The following is a 26,144-nucleotide window of genomic DNA, read 5'->3' on the forward strand; positions in this document are numbered from 1 at the left end:
AAAAAGTTTGAAAAAAAAAAATGGAATGCAGTTGTATGTATCAAGCCACTACTTTATGACATGGTAGTGTAAATGTTTCATAAAATCGCAAAAATATACATTTCATCAGAATATATGGCTACTTTTAAATGGTCATCACTGAAAAATCTGGGAGGATTTTGCCAGAAAACTGACTGCAACTAGGGCATTAAAAGATCAGGGAAGGAGGTCAGGAAGAAGTGGACTTTGCCAGCCTTGCTAAAAGGAAAAGGGCTCTGCAGAGGACAACATTTAATAAAACAGGTGGTGGGACCAATGAGTCCCCCCTTCTCACTGCAGAGGAAGAAAAGGCCTTGTCAATGCTTGGCACAAGTGCTTCAGATGGCATTTGTGGTGGTATTGACATCCATGGAGGAGTAGGGGTAACACAGCCTGAGCCAGAGTCAGGTCCTTCATCAGTTTCATCTGCCATCTCCCAACACCTACCATCTCCTAGTCCTCCAAACAACCCTCCCAGGCCTCAGCCTCCATCTTCTGTTGTCCAGACTGCAGCCACACACCTCAGCAGTTTGAGAATGTTTGTAGTTGTAGTCAGGGCATATGAGAGTGTCCTTACTTAACAGGGAGGAAGATGAAGAGGTGATGGAGGAGGAGGACAAAGATGGCATGGGACCACATAATGGCCACACAAGAAATGCCCAATACATGGCTGGTTTTCATGCATGTCAGCAAGTCATTGACAGATTTTTTTTTTTAGTTCATCCCTATTTTGATTAAAATTATTAAATTAAATTATTTATATATATTTTTTTGTTTTCTGCCCTTTTTAATTATTTCATTTATACATTAATTTAACAAAAACTAGTAATAAGGTGTACAATAAAGTACAATCAAAACCTTATTATAATCACATTGCATTTGAATAAAGTTCAAAGTGTAATCTGCCGGTTGTCCTGGAGGTGACCTCATAACTCTGTCTTCTTGCGATGCACTTGGGGATTTACGATTACTCCAGAGCTCTCGTAGATCCATGCTCCATGATTTTCAAGTGCTACTTAAGTTACGATGCTTTTGCGAAACAGATTAATATTAAGATCAGTCGAACTATCGTTTTTATGTTCTACTTAGGCTTACGATGCTTTTGGGAAACGCAGCCTAGGACAAATTTTTTTCTTTTTTTTTTTTGGTCCGGACCAAGCGAACCAAGTAAACCAAGTGAACCAAACTACAAGTGTGAACTTACCCTAATCAGATCTTTTCAGGCAGACTGTCCACACTATTAATTGCAGGTAATCAAATACGATTTGTGAGTCCAGACATAAACAATCTATCTGAATGGATTGCTTTGGTAGCTAATAATGTAGGAATATACATGTATGTGATGAGGCTTTCAAAACGGATGCAGGAAAAATGGAGGTGCATCATCTCGCTCTCCAAATAAGTGTCCTGTTGATTTCGGTGCAGAACTCCTCCGTTGGAATCTGATTGGAATCACATCGAACCACCTCCATAAGTGGTTTGAATCTGATTTTAAAAAATCAGATTTCATGCATTTTTTGCTGTCCACATTTTCAAAAACCCATCTGGATAAAAAAATCTGGATATGCAAAAAATCAAATTTTTGCTGGTAGTCTGAACATAGCCAGAGACCCACAGAGATACACGGAGCTGTCTGCTCTCTAATCGCTCTCGCTGTACTTTGATGTCATACAGAGTCGAACACACCTATTGTCAGGTTGTTCAAATCACTTTGGTTGAGCTAGATGACTATGCACCTTCTTTTAATCAGTTACCATTTAGTTAATCCAAAACATCCTGTGGCAAGGGGGGCTGGTTCAGCGAGGTCTATGACAGGAGAGAGAATCGGCAGACAAGTGTGGTGTAAGTGGATCAAGTGCAAATGACAAACACCTGTGTCTTGTTTCAGAGAAACCATAAAAAGCCAGCTAGGAGATGAGAAGCGGCAGAGAGGGACTGACTGAGACTCGGTAGCAGCCATTGTGAGAAAGCTCTGGCGAGCTCTGGTGGACTGAGTTATTGAAAGCGTCCGCAGCGCGAATTTATGTTTTTGTGTGATCTACTGGTTGTGAAATAAAACACAAGTCAAAGTCAAGCCGACCCTGTTTTCTTCCTTCTAACATTATTTTGAACCTGTTACAAACCTGGGAAGGAAGAAGCAGCCGCCGCCATTCAATCTCCGTCAGGAACGCCGTTTGCGGATGTCATCTCATCCCTCACGGTCCTCCATCAGGAACAACATCAGGCGTTGCTGGACATGAGTAACAACCAGGATCGTCGTTTCCAGGCGATAGTCCAGCCCCAACAGCCTGAAAAGGGCCATCTTACACCGGGTCGGCCGGGGCCCAGAACAACATCGCCAGCGGTTTCAATCGCTGGATCTGGGCGATAGTGCCCGACCCTTTGTGATGGCCCAACAGCTCCGGGACTCCTGCCGCAAATGGCTGTTGGCTGAAGGAAACGATGTTGAATGGATCATCAACCATGTGATACTGGAGAAGTTCGTCACTTGCCTGCCCAGAAAGACGGCAGAGTGGGTCCAGTGCCACCGCCCGACGTCGCTAGACTCAGCCATTCAATTGGCAGAGGACCATTTGGTGGCGTGCCCAGGGGTCAGCGAACCCCTTCCAGCAGTCCCTCTCTCTCACACTTTTTTTCTCCCTCTCCCTCTTCCCCTCGACCTGTCCCTCTTCCTAGTTCCCGTCCTCCATGCCCGCCTAGAGTCTGGATCTTGTCTGGACCATGCTGGTGGCCCGCGAGCTCCGCCCAGGGGGACACTGCCGGGACCAATGTCACTTCCTCTCCCCCGCTCTCTTAACACCAATCGCTTGATTCACTTCCTACCACTAGAGTGGAGGGTAGGTCTGGGCCGACCTGTTGGCGTTGCGGGGACCCGGGCCATTTCATTGACAGGTGTCCGGTAGGGCTGGGCGATATATCGCATGACATTGTTAGGCGCATCTCGTCAGTAAAGCCGGTTCCTTGATTAGTAGTAAATCGCCATCACCTGCTTTCAGATGGAGCGGCATTTACTACAAAGAGCCTTGGTTAACTGACAAGCTGAGCCATATCACATTAATTATCGCAGGCGATACGTCCGTGATATTAATGCGATATGGCTCAGCTTGTCAGTTAACCAAGGCTCTTTGTAGTAAATGCCGCTCCATCTGAAAGCAGGTGATGGCGATTTACTACTAATCAAGGAACCGGCTTTACTGACGAGATGCGCCTAACAATGTCATGCGATATATCGCCCAGCCCTAGTGTCCGGTAATGGAGGTGAGGACAATGATCCAGGTCCCGGATGTCCCATAGGCTGTCCCCGGTCAGGCTGGCTGGTACCAAATACCTGCGATTATAAAGGGGGTACCTATCTGGCTCTGGTGGATTCAGGATGTAACCAAACCTCAATCCATCAGAGCCTGATTCAGTCCGAGGCATTGCACATGAGCCGCATGGTTCAGGTATGGTGTGTGCACGGGGACGTGGTGAAATATCCTATAGTGTCCGCTGTTATCCATTTTAGGGGACAAAAGCATAATGTAGAGGTGGCAGTTAACCCGCAACTCCGACATCTGCTAATTCTGGAAACCAATTGGCCTGCTTTTAGTGAATTATTGGGGTATTTATGTGCGGATATCTCTTGTGGAAAGGAAAAGCAGGAAAGGGGCACAGCCGTGCAGGTCGGAAAGGCGTAGCCGGGTCCACTGAGATCAGAACCAGGGGAACAGAGCGCAAATGAGAGGCTGATCCTCTAGGAGTGCGATGACTTTCCCCTGGAACAGTCTCAGAATGAGTCATTAAAACATGCATTTGAACAGGTCTATTCTATTGACGGTCAACCCCTCCAGCCTGCTCGTCCACTCTCTTATCGTTAGTTTGCTATTTTAAAGGATCGGTTGTATCGAGTGATTCAAGACACTCGGACCAAACAAAATAAAACCCAGTTATTAGTACCAAAAAGCCATCTGGAAATGCTTTTAGGTTACCTGAACACACACAAAAAAGTGGTTCAGACTGAATTAGAGGTGATGCTCGAGATGGGGGTAATAGAAGAATCCAACAGTGACTGGGCAAGCCCGATAGTTTTAGTACCTAAAACCGACGGCTCTCTTTGTTTCTGTGTGGATTACCGCAAAGTTAATGCTGTGTCGAAGTTCGATGCGTATCCAATGCCGCGGATTGACGAACTGCTTGATCGGCTGGGCACCGCTCATTTTTATTCAACACTGGATTTAACTAAAGGGTACTGGCAGATCCCCTTATCGCCTCTATCCAAAGAAAAGACAGCCTTTACAACAGCATTTGGATTATACCAATTCGTTCCGGGTTGTTTGGGGCTCCAGCCACGTTTCAGCGCCTCATGGACCGAATTCTCCGGCCGCATGCTGCATATGCCGTTGCCTACCTAGATGACATCGTCATTTATTTATAGTAATGACTGGCAGCGTCATATGGAGCATGTGCGCACTGTCCTGAGAGCGCTGAGACTGGCTGAGAAGTGTGCTGTTGGGCGTGTGGAGGTCAGATATCTGGGTTTCCACTTGGGTCACGGGCAGGTGCGTCCCCAAATTGATAAAACCGCAGCAGTTGCAACTTGCCCAAGACCCAAGACCAAAAAGGAGGTGAGACAGTTCCTGGCGCTGGCAGGATATTATAGAAGGTTTGTGCCTAATTATTCGGACCTTGCCAGCCCGATGACTGATCTCACTAAAAAGGAAGCACCAGATCCGGTCGAGTGGACGGAGCAGTGTCAGCAAGCTTTCACCCAAGTAAAAGCTGCTCTATGTGGTGGGCTGCTCTTACATTCTCCTGATTTTTCTTTTTGCAGACTGACGCATCGTACAGGGGGCTAGGAGCGGTCCTGTCCCAGGAGATAGAGGGAGAGGAGCGGCCGGTGCTTTACATTAGTCACAAGCTCTTTAAGAGAGAGATTAAGTAGGGCACCATTGAAAAGGAGTGTTTAGCCATCAGGTGGGCCATCCTCACCCTCCGATAATAGCCGCTTTCCGACCGGAGGAACCTTTTCACAGTTCCTAGAACTATTGGCTATAGTACCCGGATGTCGGCGTGTTCGCACCGCAGGAACTAGGAACAATTTTAGTTCTAGGAACTCCATTTGTAGGAACTAATTTAGGTCCTACTTCAGAGTAGGGTCTAAACCAGCACTATAGGAACTATCCGTGACGTTAGTGTTCGCTGATTGACCGAACGCACGCGGAACACCAGCACCCGCCATTTTTAAAACAGCTAGAATGTAAACACACAGATTATAGCCTATATATTTACTCCATAAACTAACTATACCAACAGGGAAAACAGTGATAGATGGGTCTCTAAACCTTAAATGCTGAAGAGAAAATCCAACGCAACTTTGAGGGGACCAAGCCAAACATGATTAAGTAGGCTAATAACCTTTTTTCATATGCTGTCTACTTTCTATAACAGTTCTATCTAATAAGATATTAACTAATAAACACAGAGAATGCGACCATTGTTTGCTCTGGCGTTCTCAGCGCCGCCAAAATAAAGGTCCGTCGCGCCGTCAAAATAAAAGTCACCGTGCTTGCGTCACTCCCTTACCCCTCCTACCAGTTCCTATGGCCACTTGGCCAGTGCGAACGCAAACAGCAAAACCGAGTTTGGGGGAGAGTAGTTCTTAGAACTGTTTAGAAGTGGACAGTTCCTAGAACTAAGTTCCTAGAACTACTTGGTCGGAAAGCGGCTATTATATCCTGGGACGGGAATTCACCCAGACCACACACCCCTCCAGTGGCTCCACCGCATGAAAGATACCAACGTGCGGATCACCCGTTGGTATCTGGTTTACAGCCCTTTAAGTTCCAGGTGGTCAACAGGCCGGGGGCACAGACGGCTGTGGCTGACTTCCTCTCCTGGAGGACAAGCGCGGTGTAAGTGGATCAAATGCAAATGACAAACACCTGTGTCTTGTGTCAGTAATTGGCGTGAAGAGACCATAAAAAGCAACCTAGGAGATGAGAAGCGGCAGAGAGGAACTGACTGAGACTCGTTAGCAGCCAGTGTGAGAAAGCTCTGGCGAGCACTGGTGGACTGAGTATTTGAAGGACTGAGAAAGCTCTGGAGAGCTCTGGTGGACTGAGTTATTGAAAGCGCCCGCAGCGCGGATTTATGTTTTTGTGTGATCTACTGGTTCTGGTTGTGAAATAAAACACGAGTCTCAGTCAAGCCGACCCCGTCTTCTTCCTTCCAGCATTATTCTGAACCTGTTACACATCCATAAAGTGCTACAGGAATGAGTCCTAAAACCTGGAAATGAGTTTTGAGACATTTTTGCATTTATTGTTGTTGTTGTTATTGTTGTTGTTGTTTTAAATGCTTAAGTTAAAATTGGAATATCGCATAAATTAGAATATCACAAAATTTGAATATCGCATAAAACATGCAAATAAAGCAGCGTTTCCATCCCATGTTGGTGGAAGGGAACATAGCTAGTGTCACACCAACACCAACTCAGGGCTAAAAGAAAACCTACAGTTTATCACTTGTATTTTATTAAAAAAAATTGACATGACTTTAACAAATCTTGACCTCCTGACATTCCCATTACCAGTGAAGTACATACTTCTATGCATACTCTAAGCCCTACTGTACCTCATTTAACCAAGAAAAAAAAAAAGTATTTCCAAAACAAAATGAATGGGTATCGTTAGGTGAAACTGGGAGGCCATTTTTAAATGTGAAGTTCGCTCATTTGCCTCAGACCAGTAATTATTTATATTTCAGCCCTATGAGCACAAGGATTTTTCAGTGTCATCATTCTTTCAATCATAAAATAAACAACTTTATTCTGAAATTGACAGGGCTGGCTATCATATTTTCTCCAAAAGCCGGCTTTTACCCATAAAATGCACTGCATGCTACACAGCTCGTTTCAAGTAATTCCATCTAAAGATTATCAAGTCAAAGCAAAAGCAGAAATTATGCCTTAAAATCTTTAAAATAAGCAAAAATGTCCCATTCCAAACACAAATTCCTTAAAATAAACACTAAAAATTCAACTAGGACTGAAGAAAATGTCCCTAAAGAAGTGCAGTTGGAGTAAAAAGATGTTTATGTGGCCAAATGCACTAGCACAAACTCTTTTTCCAATAGCGGATAAATACACAGGACTGTTTACTCAACCAGTGCTGACTCTCTCAAAATAGCCTGACTTCAGGAATGAGAATTTCAGATGGAGTTTCATGAATAAAGCTATCCTCTGTGACAGTTATAGTTTATAATTATAGCAGACATTCAAAGCCGCATTTGACAGACTCTAGGTGGAAGATGTGTTTGTGCTAAGACAAGGATTCCCCAATTTACCGTTTGCAAACTTTTAAGGAGCCCAACACCAGACCCAAGAGCTGTTTCTGTGGTTCATAATATGATTTAATGTGCAGTAAGCAGAACTAAGGCAAATATACAGCTTTTAATATGGTTGCCAATGGTTTTTTTGTGGTTATTTCTTTCTTTGTTGGGTCGGTAGCCCCCTAACATACTTAGAATCATAAAATTAAACTTGCTTTTGATTTCTGTTTTATTAAAAATCTTATGGCGCCCATATGGAATGTCTTGAATATTCATAATCCCCTCTGTATTGTAAATCCATTAAAGTTTACTTAATTAGCACAATATGTATAAAACAAATCTACAATCAAGTTTAAAAAATACATACACAACATAATATTTCAAAACTGAAATGATCTACCAGCGATTTTTTGTCTGACCACAGTCTCCCCTATGGAATATTGAGGGAATACACTGGCCTCCAAACAAAACATGACATTCTGTCAGCACAACTCTTCCTCTTTGGTTTCCACATTCCCTTCTTTTTCCTCCTCATTTGTGACACTGTCTTCCCCACTTCCTGCACTGTAAATAAAACGATAGTAGAACCGTGTGACTGCTACATCATAATATTTGCATGGTTACTTTTTCACTATGCCAGTGACAATAAAGCTTATTCATGGATGACTTAAAATCTTAAAAAGAAAGATCTTTGATAAATAGATCTTCTCATATGTCAAAAGAAAACCACATCTATTATTTTTCCATTGAGCAAGATGATTTTAGTTTGAATGGGTCACAAGAGAGGAAGTCATGTCAAACCTTTCATCAAAACTATAAACGCTTTAACACACTGTTAAATCTTTGCATTGGCCACACTTATTTTAAACTCCCACCATTCATGTGTCTCCATACCTCTTCTGGGTTTCGCTTTCAGTGCTGTTATGATCCTCATCCACAGACTCATTGTCCACATGGTTTGTCTTACTTGTTTCTCCCTTTGATCTCACGAAATTTTCGTCCAAACCTGCTTGTTCCAAAGTGTTCCTATATCTGCGTTCAACATTATTCTTGGCATTTTCCTGAAAGCATTAGATGTATGCATATGGTAAAATTTAAATATGTTGAATTATTTATAAAAGAATAGATTTTGAATTTCAATTAGTGTACCTGCGACACCTGCTCAAAGAGGTACGGGCGAGCTGTCACTCGTGATTTGATTTCCTTCAGCTCTTTTTGATAATCTTTCATTCTCTCCAGATCAGCTTGCCTACATTCACAAGGAACCATAATCATTTATTACATTCCTTATGGCTTGTTCATTCATCACAGTCGTCTCACCTATGCAGTTTGAGTTTGTCCTGGTAGACCTCTTTAAGACTCTTATGGGGGTCCATTGCTTTGGCTCTCATTGCCACTGCCCTGCTCATGGCTTGAGATCTGATTCTGTGCTGCTTCATCCACTCGGCATTCTCCTGCTCCTTGAGGTCCTTCAGCTCCAGAGATCTCCTGTATGACAGGCAGATTAAACATCTTATTTATTAAATTGCCCCTGTTATGCTATTTTAAATGTTACTGATTTTGTTTTGGAGGTACAACAGGTTTACATGCATCCAAGGTCAAAAAACACTTTTAATTTTCTCATATTATACGCTGCAGCATTACACTGGAAATCCAGAGTTCTCGCGAGAGCACAAGTTCAATTACTCTGGAGTCGAGTAATGATGCTCATTAAATATGCCCTTGTATCCGAGCTGCACCAATCACATCGGGTTATCTGATATAGGCGGGCCAGAGGCGAGCTAAACAGAAGACGACAGCGCTGTGACGTCAAAGTCATTGGTAAACATTGCAAGATGGCTATGGATGAACACCAGTTGTTTTAAACCGCTTTAACCGCTACAATGAACGAGCTAGACTTGGCTTTTTATCTAAAAGAGGAACAGAAGACGGCGCTCGAATCGTTCCTTTGCAAGACGGACGTTTTTGCTGCTTTGCCGACCGGATACTTCAAGAGTCTAATCTACCAGTTAGCTCCGCTGGTAGCTAAGCCTATGGGGCTTGTTGTGATTGGTCATAGTGTTATCCAATTGCGTGCAGTGAGATTTTCAAATGCATGCTTGGTGCCGCCCCTCGAGCTGCGCGATTTTCATTAGTCGATGCCAGACCCTTAATCTTCCAGATTTAGGTCTGGATTTCCAGGCTACTGCAGCATTACGCTGTGTCTGAAATGGTTCAATCAAGAGTTCAGTCTCTCTAAACCCCTCCTTTTCGAGAGTCTACTTTGCTCTGATTGGTCAGACGGCCCAGTCTGTTTATGATTGGCCTACCGCTTACAGTGTGTGTCAGAAATGAAACATCCACTACCAAATCTGTATTTCAGCTCCATACGATGGCGTCGGTTTTACTGTATCAATTCCGAGCCCGAGTCCTCATCCTTTGGAAGTGCATGCATTTGCAACGGAGAAAAAACCATCTTCTCAACATTTCGGCAACACGAACCAAACTCTTCCAGTCTCAGCTACAACTACAGCGTTTGAGGACGGGGCAAAGTAGACATTGTTCACGGGCAGTCAATGAAGATCATAGGCTGGCATTATGCAAATGTATACAAAACTATATAGGGTGATGCAGGAAGTAAGACTGGAATTACTGACGACTTGTTTCAGGCAGTTCAGAATTGGTTCTTTCTTTTAGGGGACAATAACTCTATTTATCATGCACTTTGATTTCTGAAACTTTGCAGAACTTTTACTCAACTCAAAACTATAATGAGGCACTTTAAATAAATCAACACTTTTTTATGGAATTAATAAAATTATGTGTGCATACATACAGTAACATCTATGGTACATGCATTAAGTTCACAAAATAATAGTCATATAACAAGCCAAAATATGGTGCAAACATGGTACAAAATTAAAAGAAATGTTTTAAAGTGAACACATTTTATGTCTGTAATAATTAATTTTAATATTCTAAGCTACATATTTTTCAAATTTCCCATTATTATAAATATTTTATTATTGTTTATTGCTTTAAATAATTCATTTTAGTTTTGATTATTGCTTTATCAATTATTCCCTTAAACATATAAAAAAAGTTTATAATAGTAAAGAGGTGGAATAAGATTTGATTAAAAGAAAATTAATACATTTTCTTTCTTTGAAATACAGTGAAGTCATGAATTATGCTAAAAAAAAGAGAGAGAGATTTTGATTGAGTGTATTATACAGGAAAAGTCAGATTTTATTGAAAATTAGTCATTCATAAAATTGTGAAAATGTAAGCAGCAACAGGCTCACCTTACAGCCATGGATCTTTTCCTGGCAGCATCTGTTATGTAAGTCGGAAGAGTATCCATAGACAGTGATGTCAGGCCACCAAATGAACTGCTTCTCTTTAGACTCGTTTTGTCTGTAGATTTCTAGTTTTGAAAAGTTACAAAAAAATGATGTTAAAGGAATCTTCAAAAGTTAATCAAGCCACTAAAATCAATTCTACTCATGAAAATGGCGACCTGTGGGTTTTCTGGACTCCTGTGGCGAGGCTGTAGTGCAGATGTGCGAAGCTGGAAGGGTTTACACTGAGTGACATCTCTCCTCTCCGCTGTCTCCATTGCCTTCTGTTTAAAGGCCTGGTAGAGCTTGTCAAAGTCAGGCACGGCGGCGTTCGTTTTAGGTCTGAAGGACAGCTTCTGGTCCAAGTAACCCAGCATCTTGTTTTTGCTCTTCTGAGCACTGCGGGTCTGGCTATCTGCACTGGCTTCATTCCTTAGAATGGGAGCTGAGGAAGTTTTCAGAGTCTCCTGGGCTCTCAGATGAATGCGAATCTTCCTTTGCTGCTCCTGTTCTGAGCCACCATCACATGAACACAGTTTCAGAGTAAAATGAGGGTGAGTGCATTGTGGCTTATTTTAATTAAATTAAAAATAAATGTACATTCTTCAAATTAAACTTGAATTTTGTTTTTTTGTATTTTTGTTTTCATTTAAATATGTTTAATTATCAGTTAAATATGTTACATATGGTGTTTCGTACATGCATATATTAGGGATGCGACGATATGAAAATTATGGCCGATACGATAACCGATAATTCTTTATATTTGAAAACCGATAACCGATATATTGTCCGATAAATCTAAATCCAAGTTTTTATATAATTTTTGAGAGCCTGATTACATAAACAAAAGTCTCACCATTAAAATCCATGTCCCTAGGTTTAATATATCGGCCACATTTTTTTATTGGGCCGATAACGACAACATTAAAATGAACATGAAACGAAATGGTGGATGATATATTGTGGTTTGGAATAATTAAGATGTTTTACTGCTTTGAAAGAAGTCTCTTATGCTCACCGAGGCTGCATTTATTTGGTCAAACATTAAGTAAAAATAGTTATATATAAAATAACTGAATATACTTTAAATGTTTTATATATTTTCAAATGTTATTTATTCCTTTGATGGCAAAGCTGAATTTTCAGCATCATTACTCCAGTCTTCAGTGTCACATGATCCTTCAGTAATCATTCTAATATGCTTTTGACCCATAGTGCAAGTATATAGTATAATAGTATAAAAAACTATGTTCTACATTATTATGATTAAATGTTCATATAAATGGCACCTTTCAACTGTTCAGGAAACCTGGGGTCTGAGGCTGCTTTGGGTATAGGTTTCCTCACACAAACTGGTTGTGTTTTTTCAATTTTATTGGCAGAGCCCATCTCCTTCTTCTTCTCCTCCCTCTTGTGGAACCTGAAGGGCTTTTGCATGGTCAAGAGGAAATCTCTCCTCTGCTCACGACCTTCCTTCCTCAAGCGCTCTTGTTCATGGATGAGGTTATCATAAAGAGGCTTAGAGATGTGCTCAGGGACCGGAGCAACGCAAAACTGTTTCTGACACTCAACCAGGTCTGCCTCCTCTTTGGCTTTTTGTGAATCTTGAGGGAGAGGCTTCCTCTGTCTCTCTGTCACCATTCCCTGAGAAGTTTTTGGTGCCTTGATTCCACTTGGGGTAAAATTCTGCAGAATCAGCTTTGACCTGAAAACAAGAGTTGAAGATGTATGTTTCAAGCCAAACATTGTTATTACATTTAAATGATTAATTCACCCCCCAAAAAACATCTGTCATCATTTACTCACCATCATGTCGTTCCAAACCCGTATGGTTTTCTTTCTTCTTCTTCTGTTCATCTTCAGAACACAACTACCACTTTGATGCTTCAAAAAGTTCATCAAGAGATCGTAAAACTAATCCATATGAATTGAGCAGTTAAGTCCAAATTTTCTGAAGAGACTTGATTGCTTTATATGATGAACAGACTCATCATTTAACCATTCATCAACGCACACATCATTTGTGGTAAACAGAAGATCAAGCATGCTTGCTTGACGAGTGAGAACCAATAAGGTTCATTGTATTGTTCATTGACGTATGAGGTTCATTCTCGTGTTACGCAACACGTTTGAGCTTCAGCAAGAACCAATGAAGTTTCTTCTCACGCGTCAAGCATGTACGGTTAAGCTTCTGTTTATGTTCGCTGATCAATGTTTAAATGTGAATAAAAGCCTAAATTCAGTCTGTTCATCATATAAAACGAGTCTCTTCAGAAAATTGGGACTAAACCGCTTAATTCATATGGATCAGGTTTGCAATCTCTTTATGAACTTTTTGAAGCGTCAAAGTGGTAGTGGCGTAGTGGAGTGGAAGCTCTCAGATTTGATTAAATTATTAAAAGTGTTAAATAAAAAATTTGTGTTCCAAAGATGAACAAAAGTATTACAGGTTTGGAACAACATGAGGGTGAATTTTCATATTTGGGTGAACTAACCCTTTAAGATTGGAATTACCTGTGGTGTCTGCGTTTCTCTGAGTTTCGGCCATCATGATCTCTGATGCTCGGCTGCAGTATATTGGCTTTAAGCATCCACTCAGTGCTGCTGGTGAGCAGTGAGTTCTGCAGGACCCGCTTCTCCAGCCCGGTCTGATGCTGAAGCTCCAAATTCTCCAGCTGCTGCTTGCGTTTGGCCTTCAGAGCCTCCAAATGCACCTCAAGAGATAGTTCAGATTTCTCACGGTCCTCATTGAAGGACAGCAGCCTTTCCGAAACGTGCACATTGTCTCCCTCTTCAGATCTAGGGATAGCTAAAGTAGAAGAGATCTGGACGGACAATATGTATTTAGTTTGTTTGTTGGATTGATTGATTGATTAAATGATGAACTAAAGGAGATAAATTTGTATGACTAGCACTTGACTAGCATGTTTATTGCCTCTTTAAGATGAATCACTCCTCATTTGTAAATTGCTTTGAATAAGTCTCTACTAAATGGGTAAATGTAAATGACACAGTCAGCCATGAAGATATGTAATTTAGCATGTAAAAACACCATTAAATGTGCATTATGGCATGCAATATAAGTTATATAACTGAAACTACTAACTGAATGAAGATAAACAAAAGTCTAACAGGTTTGGAACAACATGAGGGTGAGTAAATGATGACAGAATTTTCATTTTTTTGGGGTGAACTATCCCTTTAACTTAAAATCTCAGGGGTACTTCAATTAAATATATTAGGTCAAAGAGGTTCAGCTGACAAAAAGGTTGGGGAACGTCTGCATGTAAATATGAAATGATGTGAATTTGTACATTTTAACGTGTTTAAAAGACAAAAGCCTTCCAAAGACAGTGATACATGGTTAAATGAGTGATAATTCAGATAATAATGAATGTGTTCGTCAGGAGCTAATTTGATATGTGATGTTGCAATGTTGAGAAAACAGCACTTCTTAAAAGTGAAACGATTTCTGTAAAGGTTAGGCTTAGAGTTAATGTTAGCCATAATCAATAAGAAAGCCACTAGTCTGATTAGCCTACAAGTATGTACATGTAATTACAATTACTTATTTTTTGGAATCTGATTACATAATCTATATTACATGTAATCAGTTACTACGCAGCAGCACTGTAAAAAATGTCATCAAAATATTGAGTTGTCTGTTGTTGATTTTCTTAGCTAGAGGAGCCCTGTTGAAATGAATGTCAACAGCATGTTGTTGTTACTATGGCAACCCCAAACACTCATAGTTACGCTCTGTTATTGTTGTTCGCCGCTGTTAGAAGCGATTCAAAATAACTGTATAAGTTACACAATAATAAAAACAAGCAGATTAATCACTGTTAAATCTATAAATGCACTGGAAATATATCAGATCGTTTGTTTCTCATTTTATGATAACCTTCCGACATCATTGCTTTACTCTCACCATCGTCATCTGATCCATGGCGTGATCAGGCCCGCTATGAGGAAATCATTCAAACACTCATCCATTTAAGTTACTGTTAAAGATCAAGACACACTCCATTTCCTTGGAATCGGCAAATATATGATCTCTGCGCCGATGACAATCTCCACCCACCAGCGGCTGAACACGCGCACAGAATCCTAAACAGCATGTCCTTCAGGAATGTTAGATACAAAATACCATATTTTCACAGCAAATATTTTATGCAGCAACAAAACACGCATACGTGATGTTGACTGATAGACAATACATTATTTAAATAAACCAAACGCACTTGTTTTTCCTCCACGACGGCAGATGGCGCTAAAGGGAACAGGCATCCATCATGCTACACAGTACGTTCTCAAACGATTCTGAGAAAGAAGTGAAAGTATTTAAAAAGACTCATGTGTAACACTTTAGTACTAGTGCTATTTGACATACATCTCACTTGTGGACCGGAGTCAAAATTAAAATGTTTTGTGAATGCCCATGCTCCATTTTCATTATTTCAGTGGCTTTTAGCACCCGGAAGAACTGTAGCAAATAGAACTCTTACGGGTTACAACAACATGGCTGGATGACAGATAAGAGTTCGCCCTTATTGTCAATAACAGGACAGGTTTAACGGGGGCTGTTAGATATATCTTTTCAGGCTTGTTAGTTGCAACAAGTTGTTTCACGTCTGTTTTTCCGCTAGAATGTTGACTAGACTCGGTGTGTTCGGGATAGGACGGCGGTGTGTTTCAGTGAGAGCACTCAATGGAGCGCGAGCGGCGCGCAGAGGCTTCGCGTCCTCCGTGTGCGATGAGGAATCCAGCACATCTGAAAACGAGCTCTTTGACATTATAATATCTGGCGGGGGAATGGTGGGCACCGCTATGGCATGTTCGTTGGGTGAGTGAGTGAGTGTGTGTGTGAGAGAGAGAGACATGCATGCGGTGCACCCGCTTTTGCCCCTCAGCTTCACTCTGCACTCTCCCACGCTTCATCATAAGCACAGTGTTTGCAAACTTCCCAGCTGTAATAAAGTCTCCCGCTGCTTTCCTTCACCCCTTGTTTTTTTTTTCACGCAAAGGAGAAGTTGTTATTTTGTGTGATGAAAGTGTTTTAGCTGGAGGTGAAGGGTGCAATTGCGGCGGCACTGCAATGTGACGTTCTCATGCCGTAGGATGCTAAAGTAAGCAGTGTGCAATCAACGCACAGATTTTAGATGAACTTGAACGAGTTCATATGCAAATGTGTTGGTAAAATCATGCAAAATGCGAGAATCAACCCCACGGTGATATTGCAAAGCAAATAAATCATCCTGTATTTTTATCTCTGTTCTTCTTTCAGGTTTAGATCCTAATTTAACAGGGAAGAAGATTCTTCTGCTGGAAGCTGGTCACAAAAAAGAGATGGACAAGGTTCCTGAGACCTTCAGTACAAGGGTCAGCTCCATCAGTCCAGGCTCAGCAACACTTCTTAGTGGTATGGACTTTTATAGCTTTTTATGTTTATTTCATAGTGTGTGATTCATATAACATTAATATGGATCTATAGAGGAACACCTATCAGAGATCTCGAAATCACTTTGATATACGTCACAGTAGGGAAGAAGACTTTCGCAACTTCCATTTAGTGTGGCTTTGAAGGGATAGTTCATCCAAATATGATATTCTGTCTTCATTTATTCATCCCCATGTCTTCCAAAAATGAACAAAGTGCATCATTAAATAGCCTACATCATAGAAGTAGTCCATACAACTGCCGCACTATATTCAGAGCAGTGTTGGGTAAGTGACTGTAAGAAGTAATTAATTACTAGAGCTATTTACATCCTTAGCAGTGTAATTAGATTACTTTCTAAATCCCATCAACCTTGACCAGTTGAACAATGCAAGGATAGACATGAAACTGCTCTCTAAATTCTTTCAAATAAATAATGTCAAATATTCTTGAATAGACCAAAGTATTTAAAGGGAGACATTTTAACATTAGTCGTTACATTTTGATGTTAAATCCATTATTGTTTTACCTAAACTTTTTCTGTAGTCTTTACCGTATTTAATGCAATAACATCAGAAGTAACTGTAATTAAATTACAGAAAAAAATAAGAGTAATTCCTTATTTAACTTTTTATGGGAAAAGTAATTAAATTACAGTAATTAATTTCAGGGGTAATGCATTACACCCAACACTGATTCAGAGTCTATCGAAACCATATCTTTGTGTAATGAACAGTATTAGTGTGAACTATTTGAATAGTTAATTGAAATTTAGCTGAAATAAAATAGAATATAAATAATACATGGCACGTCAATGAAAATGAGAAATGCTGTCCTTGCAACTTACTGAATAAAATAAAATAAAGCTAAATAGAAATATTAAAAAACGACAAAAGTACTAAAACTTAAACTAATATTAAATTAAAAACAAAAATATAATAAAAATAAAAGCTAATTCAAAATATGATTCACTACTGTAATAAGAAATGATACTAAAATAACACTAGTGAGGTCTAACATTTAGGATGTGATAGGGTAGTACTTTATTTATTCCCTGGAGAAAATTTAGGAGAATAAAGTTTATATATATCACTTTTGCCCTTAGTGATTTTACCCTTTCATAATTGTTTAGCATTTACCTTAAACATTAACTGCATATCAAATCTCTTACCTTTATTATAGTTAATGTAGTTCTTTATCTCAGATTCTGAAATAAACACTTACAGAATGCGGTTGACAAGAAAACAATAGATTTTAGTAGCACAGTAGATGTGATGCTGAGGACATTGAACTGCCCTCGGTTGCCTGGCTACACAGTGTGTTTTGTTGGATGAAACATATGCTTTTGATTGTGTCCACAGAATGCATGTTTGCATAATGGGCAATGTTGGGCATCATTTAGAACCAGTACTTTGGGTAATGTGGGGGCACAATCCAATCAAAAGGCCTGTGGCGAGGATAAGTACATCTGTTCCATTCAAAGCTCTGAATCTGCACTCCTGTCATTATACCTATTTACAGTATAATGTTTGTATATGAAAGATTCACCAGGAAGTAGGTCAGTAGGTAGCTCTCTCTGACGTGCGGTGTACTTTTTTCCATTGCTATATTCATTTATCTTTGGCATTGAATGAGTAGGAACAAATGTGGTGCCTTTGTAATTGCATCCTATTGTGTTTCAGGTCTTGGTGCTTGGGACCATATTGTAAATATGAGATGCAAGCCATATAATAAAATGCAGGTCAGTAAAACCAGTATGTTGTAACACTATGATTACTAGTGGTGTACCAATATGCAATGATATGCTACTAAATGATCATCATATTCGCGCACCACGGTATTACCTGTTGCTTCATAGAATGTCAACCAAAACACCTTTTTAATACTTTTTATTAGTAAATATATAAATTAAGTAATCAGATAATACACTAAATGAAACTTGCATCATTTAAAAAACAAGTAAACACTTAAGCAAAACATTGAGTAACCAACACAGTCATTTACTATGACCTTACCTGCTTATTTTCCTGAGGGCAGGAAGCCACTCCATTAAAAACAGCTGTATCGTGCTTTGCTCATCGTTGTTTGCCTATCATCACACTGTAAGCAGCCACCCATAAATTAATGCTACAGAACCACAGCCTTCGAATACAAAACATACATTAGAGATGCAGAACCTCAAACTCCACATCGCAACGTGACAGTTAAGCTCGGTTTTGCTTGCGGCCACAGTTTATCTATTAGAGTCTTATTTAGCGAGATTACATAAATTTAGCCCTGTGTGTGTCTACTAATTACGAAGATTCATGTGCGATGCGGGGATAGGAGTTCAAATCTGTGGAGAGTGTGGAGATCACAAGTAAAAGGACCCTTCGTTTTCTATGCTGTGGTGGGGTTTCAACTGTAAGATGTGGATTTTTCACTGCCAGAATGAAATCCTGTGGTTTCTGGGCAAACTAAGGGATGTCATCAGAGTGCGCTTTATAGTGATATACCTCGCCCATTATACCTCTCCTGCAAGATTTTTTTTGTTTGTTTGTTTGTGAGTGCCAAGCAAGGATGAAATTGCGAGGGAAATGAGCTAGGTTCCCTCTTGCTCTCCAATTAAACTCAAGCGGTTAGAGGAAAGCAACTAAAGCGGGTTTGGGAAGTGCCATGTACCAGAAAAAAGGTGTTTTTTGTGGAGTGTGGAGGTTCCCTAAAGTGTTATCAGCTAGATTTTCTTTCCTCCATATTGGTCTGAACCTTTTCTGGTATCTTTGTTGCAGAAATGATCCTGTTAAATGGGTTATTTTGGCAAGGGATGTTTTAATTTGGCAATGACCTGAAGTGCATAGCAACTCCAAAACTTATCAACAGCTGTGTTTTTCCAATGTGTAAAATCCTCATAATTGTGGGTTGGTCACGTTTTAAATCTTCCACGTAACCATGTATCAAAAATTGCAAAACCACTACTATTAGTGGTTTTAGCATGGCTGTATAACAAGGATAGAACAGTCCTTCTGAATCCATGTTACACATGTATTTAATTGTTTGCTAGTCACCTTAGTTACAAGTCATTTTAGGTTTTTAAAAAATAGCTGCGTCAATCACCAAGACTTTTTTGCACTTAAAACCAGCTGCATGTTTTATTAACAAAGTTGCAAGGCAACTTGGATGAAACAAACTTAGCCCGACAGTAATGTTAGCATATTTGTTATTTATTATTGGCTTAACTATAAATACAAGCATAAATCGCCACAAAGAATGGCATTTTACATTTCTTCCTCACCCCAGTGCGTTTACAAAGTCAGGCGTGCAACCTCAAGGGCCGTTGGTGGCTTTTGTTGAATCTAGTTTGATGTTTGGTTAGAGTATCTGGCAAAACTCTTGGCTCAGTCGAACAGCTTTGATGTGTTCAAGTTCAGTGAAGCACGTGCTTTCTGGAAATCCATAAATAGAGCCCGAGCGGTCACTTAAGGATAGAGTTGTAAACCACAGAAATAATTTGTCTCTTTGCTTTAGGTTTGGGATGCTTGTTCAGATGCCCTGATTACATTTGATAAGGAGAATCTGCAGGACGAGATGGCGTACATCGTTGAGAACGACGTCATTGTGGCCGCCCTCACCAAACAGCTGCACACTCTCTCTGGTGACAGACACATTTGGATGTTTGATATATGGATCCATTTATTTATGTGTTTGTTTTTATAATCATTGCTTTGCTCACTGAACTTTGATCATTACATGATGATATATCCTTGATCGTTGCTTTTGCTGTGCTCCTCCCATGTTTCTCCCAGAAGTGGCTTGCACTGTCGAGCTCTGAGTGGGCTCCCTGTTAATTAGTTTTAGGGATGGCTTGGCAAATGATGTCACCACAAGCCATTCCTTCCTGTCTTGGCAAAATGTTTATTTGTACTCCTTTTGAACATCTTTCTTCTCTTGTTTTTTTCCTAAAGATTCCACTTCTTTGGACATATGCGTGTTTTTCCTGCTATTTCGATCATCCAGCACATTGCTTTTGATGGGAGTTAGAAGCTCCACGAGAATTGCCACCCTGTTCGGACACGTGCAGTGGTCTATTGACCCATTTAAAGAAACCACATTCCTTTCCAGCCGTAGCATCTCGCTCGCTCGGGGTACCCGAGCACGGACAGCGTTTTACTGTAACGTTTTGTTGTAATTAACTAAACTGTTCCAAGGCTCCGCATTTGGCTTTTCCATGCCATGCTCTGTAAAACTGCATATTTTTAAAAACAGGCCTTTTTTAAAACGCATCTTACGTTTAACAGATGTGCGGTAGCACGTGCGTGTTCACGTGTTTGTCAAGTTAGTGTTTTTTAACGGTCTTCTATTTCTGCTGAAGTACTAGATGAAAAGTACATGCATTAGCCAACTGTTTTTTTCCATTACTCTGCTTTCAAATCAGTAAGAAGCCAATATTTCTCACCCGAGTTGTGTGCAAGAACTAGTGTTCAATTTTGTGGACAGAAAGGGACTCCAAGTCCGAAACGTAGGCGTAATTCTGGATCTTTTCATGTGCTAGACCGCCAGTGATTCTAAGTAAAGTGGATTTTCTGCTTCCTTTACTTTTGTTCGATGTTGTGTGCAGGATATTGGCAGCTGATCACATGTATTGCATGGCCTGCTTGTAGATAAACACCATTAGTAAGCTGTGAGTGACTAGCCAAAGCCATCAAGAAAATTGTCAATGTTAGCAAGCCTCAGCCAGAGGAAGGAAAACAACTTTGTGTTTTATGAGGAGGCTTGACGAGCCTTCATTTTTTACTTTGTCACAGCCAAACCATGTATATTTGGATTTTTTCCCATTTCTCAAGTGGAGCTGAACAAGATTTGGAGTAATGCTCCTTTTGTTAATGTGTTATGATGTTTTGGCTTTTTTTAGACCATGTTGAAGTGCAGTACCGAACAAAAGTGGTGAAATACACCTGGCCCCGTCCGTACCAAGTCTCTGAGTCCATCCCTTGGGTTCAGGTGACTCTAGCGAATGGAAAGACCATCCACACCAAACTGTTGGTATGTAGAATATGTCCGGTGTTTCATTTGATATTAGAAACCAAACAGTGCACAGCTACATAAGCAAAACCTCAGAATTTCTGAAGGTAGGTGTGATTGGCTCTTTCAGATTGGTGCCGACGGGCCGAATTCAATGGTGCGGAGAGAGGCGGGCATCCCCACGGTCAAATGGAATTACGATCAGTCAGCAGTCGTCGCTGTTCTGCATCTGTCTGAAGTATGATGGTCCTCCAGTTTGAAGTTCAAATCATATTGCGTCTTATTGTGTACTTATTGTGAATATTTGAATTCACATGCCACATTACGGAAGAAAAATGTATTTGCATTGTTGTTTTTCAGCCTACAGAAAATAACGTGGCCTGGCAGAGGTTCCTCCCAACTGGCCCCATTGCGATGCTTCCTGTGAGCTAAACTTGTGTTTATTTTACTTGTAAATGATGTCAGTTGTGCTTGATTTGTTTTATTGGCTCGTCATGATATCGCTTAGTGGTCAAATGGAAAATGCATTTCATGCCCAGACGTGGTGTATATGTGTCTGCTGTGCAGTTGTCAGACAGTGAGAGCTCGCTGGTCTGGTCCACCAGTCATCAGCATGCTGAAGAACTTCTACAGCTGGATGAGGAGAGTTTTGTGGATGCCATTAACTCTGCATTTGTAAGTAAACACTAACCCTGTTGTCACACTTGCGGTTCACCTCCTTAAACCGAACAGCTTACGAGTGCTGCGCTATTGCAAGATTTCTCGACAAAAGTTCATTTCCGTATGTAGAATAACGTAATAAAGCAGTGGTTTTTGATTGAAATGTCATGTCATATCATTGCTCTGCATTCTCTTCATTTCGGCTGAATGCCCTCAAATTGACCCTCACACCCTTTTTTTTTTCTTTTTGTTTGTGTTTCCATCAAAGAAACTCCTCTTTTCCCAAGCTGCCTATTTTTACTGGCCTTACTGGTCACAGGCCTTTGCATCTGAGTCACGCTTGCCATCAGAACTGGTTTGCTAATTAAGCCCAAGGTTTGCCAGTGTTGGTCATTACTCCACAGAATGTTTTTTCTGCAGACCAAACTCAAATTTGTGGCCTGGTCGGCATTTTACTTTAATTAGGCATGCTTTTTGCATCTCTGTTAAAATACCTTGTCTTTTGAATGACTGCTTTGAATGCACAAAAGGAAGAAGGTATAGTTTGCCTCTAGATGTCAAGATGAGGATAGCGTTAAATGAAAATTATGTCATAATTTACTTGCCTTCATGTTATTCTAAATCCAATGACTATTTTCAAAATTGCGGTGTTCCACTGAAGGATCTTTACACAGCTCTTTCCCATACAATAAAAAGCAACAGTGACCAGGGTCTGTCATGATCCAAGAAAAAAACAGACTATAAAAGTGTCAAGAAATGTAGTCCATACAAATCATGTACTCTATTCCAAGTCCTCTAAAGCAGTAGTTCTCAACCTTTTTGACCCGAAGGCCTCCCATTGTCCAAAGTAATGTTCAAAGAAAATACAAAGATATTTTCATTCAGAAAACTATCCAAATTTAATATTCAAAGAACCTCCTAATATTTTTAAGATATTTCCTCCACTATTTTTGCTGTAATTATGACAGGACTGTGAAACTGGGAGTGTCGATATAGTAATTAACAATTCATTGAGTGATTACAGTTTTCAGCTCCCTAGTTAAAAAATACTGCTCTAAAGCGTTTTAAGAATTTTTCTGCTTTTTTATGTGAAAATCTTCCCCTTCTGTGGCGCTCATACGAATTTCGATGTGAATCGTAAGGAATGTAAAGATTCTGATTCCAAATTAATTTCTGGTTCTTTTACAGTTTTATTAACAAATGTTCATTTTGAGGCAGAATTTTGGCAGATTTTTGGAAAACAATTCCTACTGTCATTTACTGCAGCCTGTCAAATAATGAGATGAGATAAATCAATTGGCTGCGTGTTTTATAATATAGGACTCTGAATGATTTCTCAAACCTGCTTGGATTAGAGCACATGACTCGTATGGACTACTTTTGTGGTGCTATATTTTGTCCTTTTTTGAGAAGTTCCACTTCCAGTGCTTCAAAATTCATCCTTTTACATGTTAGATAGAAGAAACAAAGTCATGATTTGGATTTTAAATGACATTAGCAAAAGTCAATGATTTTCTATTTTCCTTTAATTGGCCTCTCCACTTCTCCTCACTCTTCACTTTGTACTTTGCTCATCTTTCCATTAAGTTTGAGCTTATTATGAATAGAGATTCTTGCACATATCTTTCCTCTGTTGCCATTGTCTGCAGTTCTCTTCTCTGTTTCACTCTGTTCAGTGGAGTAATGAGAACCATTCTGAGCTGGTGGAGACTGCCGGCTCTGTGTTCCGGACGGCTCTGTCTGTCCTGATGCCTGACAGCGGCTCTGCACGTCAGCTTCCACCTAGCGTTGCAGGCATTGGCCCAAAGAGCCGGGTTATGTTCCCGCTAGGCATGGGTCATGCCACAGAATACATCCGCCACCGAGTGGCACTCATTGGGTATGTTTGCAAAGTTAGTGCATTAACTGACTTTAGGTTTTGAGTATTTGTCTTTGGATTTATCCATAAGTGCAGTCCTATTTATAGGTAAAGGAGATATCTCTCAATGTGCATGTTTACATGTATACCAATACGCTGATAACCTTCAAAAATCAGTTCATTGAAATACATGCAAACTAATAACCCAGCCACAAATTAGAAGACTTTATTAAATAATCAGCTTATTCCCCACTAGTGGCAACAAATTGTACTAATTCGTGTATCTGACTATTCTACTCTGACCTTACAACGATAAAGGAAACTGGATTAACACGTTTGCATTACCACATGCATTGTCGCCTTATTAAGCATAATCGGGCTAAGAAAGTGCATGTAAATGCGTTCCATATGTTAGGTTTATAGTTCAGCCATAATCTTTATGTGGTTGTCTGAGACGTTAAACCTATGTGATGATGTATTTAGGTTTGCTTTTATTAGAGGTATTACATTGGATCTAAGGTAAAATAGAGGCCACATGGAGGAAGTTTCAGCAGCTTTGGCCAGTCCTGTTAAATATGGCTACTGACTCTTGAGGTTTCTTCTCTACATTTCCTGATCTTTCTAATTTCAGAGATGCTGCACATAGAGTCCATCCATTAGCAGGCCAAGGTGCCAATCTAGGCTTTGGCGATGTGGCCTATCTCACACAAATACTTAGCCAAGCAGCGTATAATGGAAAAGACCTTGGTAAGTGTTCCAACATAAGAAGAAAGTCGAATGTATGTGCACACCGGATTTGCACTTGTGTGACAATTTTCAAATATACACATCAAATATTTTCATCTAATAAGGATTAGATTAAATCATCTAATGTGCTTTTTCGAAAAAGCATAATTAAAAACTCATAAATTATATCAGCTATATTGTGAAGAACTAACTCACGTTGAGGAAACGTGACAAAGAAACATGAAGGCCTTTTGTTGGTTTGGAATTCTGCTCTATGTATATTTAGGTCTTATTTCATACCTGAAGTATCATACTTTTGGTTCAGAAGAGCCCAGTGGAGCTATCTGTGGGTTTTCATAAGCTCTTTTCCATTTCCTTGTATTGGGGGTGGTCTTTAGTAAAAAATAACTGGTTGTCCTGGAGCAGTGTACAGTGTTTTGCTAGTCACTCCTGCCAAGAACTGCTAATAAATGTCTTTGTAGCCACAAATGGAAATCTTATGAGGAATTGTTGACATCAGTTTCTCAGAAAATCAAATATGTAAAAAGAGCAGTAACTGACATTTTCTATATTCATCCAAATGGTAAACATTGTATTTTAATCAGGAAAATCTCCAGAATGGCAACAAGTACCAAGTTGATCACAGAAAGGTCAACTTCTTAAGAAAAACTAAAAGTTGTACTTCAAATGCAAATGGTTTAACCGCTGATCCTTGACCTCTAGGAGCCATGCAGCATCTGTTGGAGTATGAGACTGAACGTCAGCGACACAATCTTCCCATGATGGCAGCCATTGACCTCATGAAGAGGATGTATTCCTCTAATGCTGCCCCAATGGTTCTACTGAGAACCTTCGGCCTTCAGGCTACCAATGCACTGCCACCACTTAAAGTATGATCACATCTCTTTTTCTTCCCACAAATTCTTCAAAATGTTATTTTTATTTCTTGCTCTGAAATTATTGTACAATTTGTTCCCTTCCTCCATCGTATTCCTTTACTTAGGATCTTGTTCTTTTCTTCAGCTCTGTGGCGTTCCTCTCGTGTTCTCGTTCCTTTCTGTCATCCGTGCCTCTCTCTTTGCTTTGTTGTACTTCCAGCCTTTTTTTTTACCTCTCCAACTTTTGCTCCCTCTTTCACTCTTCCTCTGACTTCTTCCCCTTTCTAACCCCCCTCCTCCCCAACTTGTCCTCTGATTACATGCCTTTCTACTCTTATCCGTGCCTGTAATTTACATGGTCAGGAGCTACTACTATGGCTATGTTTAGCCCTAAATTTACTGTTACCCAAAGTGTGTGGGTGGGGTTGCAGGGCTGTGCATGGTGGTGTTGGCTTGTGTTTTCACACTCCTTTTATTACAGGCCACTCTTATGAAATGGCTTCATTCCTTTACTAAGCGATTCCAACCAGAGGTTGGAACTTGTCTTAAGCCTTGAGGGATATCTCCCACATTCTGTGATTCTATTATAAACGTTACAGCCTAGTGTGTGTGTGGCTCACATTGTAAGGAGGACTTGTGTCACCCTTCATGTTCAAAAACGGGAAAGATCTGCATTTCCCTTATTTAGATGATGAAACATCACTTGTTACTTATAAATATTGCTTTCCTGAATGTCACTTACCTGTATTATATTTTTTTTCTTGTACCCACAGGAGCAGATCATGGCTTATGCCAGCAAGTAAAACACTTGGTGCACACTGGATATTTACTGGATCTGTTATTATGAAGATTCTGTTCATAAGTGTAAATTAATAAATTATATTTTATTCCTCTGTCTATGTTGGAAACATTTCTATGGCATTGTTTCCAATTAC

At 40.1% G+C, this 26,144-nt stretch overlaps 2 protein-coding genes across 2 annotated transcripts; one reads left to right on the forward strand and one right to left on the reverse strand.

Moving 5' to 3' along the window:
* Positions 1-7,390: 7,390 nt before the first annotated feature.
* fam161b (FAM161 centrosomal protein B) lies at positions 7,391-14,761 on the reverse strand. Its single transcript, XM_081394477.1, has 9 exons — positions 14,581-14,761; positions 13,164-13,474; positions 11,939-12,354; positions 10,826-11,157; positions 10,611-10,732; positions 8,647-8,814; positions 8,476-8,575; positions 8,221-8,387; positions 7,391-7,890 (listed from the first exon to the last, which is right to left on the reverse strand). The coding sequence occupies exons 1-9, from the start codon at positions 14,596-14,598 to the stop codon at positions 7,809-7,811; spliced, it is 1,716 nt and encodes a 571-aa protein (XP_081250603.1). The 5' UTR covers positions 14,599-14,761; the 3' UTR covers positions 7,391-7,808.
* A 190-nt stretch (positions 14,762-14,951) lies between these two features.
* coq6 (coenzyme Q6 monooxygenase) lies at positions 14,952-26,106 on the forward strand. Its single transcript, XM_081394497.1, has 12 exons — positions 14,952-15,495; positions 15,937-16,071; positions 17,772-17,830; positions 19,594-19,720; positions 20,978-21,108; positions 21,218-21,325; positions 21,448-21,510; positions 21,655-21,762; positions 23,424-23,626; positions 24,237-24,352; positions 25,055-25,221; positions 25,983-26,106. The coding sequence occupies exons 1-12, from the start codon at positions 15,300-15,302 to the stop codon at positions 26,010-26,012; spliced, it is 1,443 nt and encodes a 480-aa protein (XP_081250623.1). The 5' UTR covers positions 14,952-15,299; the 3' UTR covers positions 26,013-26,106.
* Positions 26,107-26,144: the final 38 nt, after the last annotated feature.

This window comes from Scardinius erythrophthalmus (assembly GCF_964197995.2).
Source record: "Scardinius erythrophthalmus genome assembly, chromosome: 19".
In the NCBI taxonomy this organism is placed as follows: Eukaryota; Metazoa; Chordata; class Actinopteri; order Cypriniformes; family Leuciscidae; genus Scardinius; species Scardinius erythrophthalmus.

Excerpts from the sequence above, each read along its gene's own strand:
- fam161b (XM_081394477.1), bottom strand. Across the intron at positions 8,576-8,646 it reads GACAAACTCAAACTGCATAG|GCAAGCTGATCTGGAGAGAA; the intron begins GTGAGACGACTG and ends TTGTGAATGTAG. Across the intron at positions 8,388-8,475 it reads TCTTTGAGCAGGTGTCGCAG|GAAAATGCCAAGAATAATGT; the intron begins GTACACTAATTG and ends TAATGCTTTCAG.
- coq6 (XM_081394497.1), top strand. The coding sequence starts at position 15,300 with ATGTTGACTAGACTCGGTGTGTTCGGGATAGGACGGCGGTGTGTTTCA. Across the intron at positions 17,831-19,593 it reads AGCCATATAATAAAATGCAG|GTTTGGGATGCTTGTTCAGA; the intron begins GTCAGTAAAACC and ends TCTTTGCTTTAG. Across the intron at positions 21,763-23,423 it reads ATGCCATTAACTCTGCATTT|TGGAGTAATGAGAACCATTC; the intron begins GTAAGTAAACAC and ends CACTCTGTTCAG.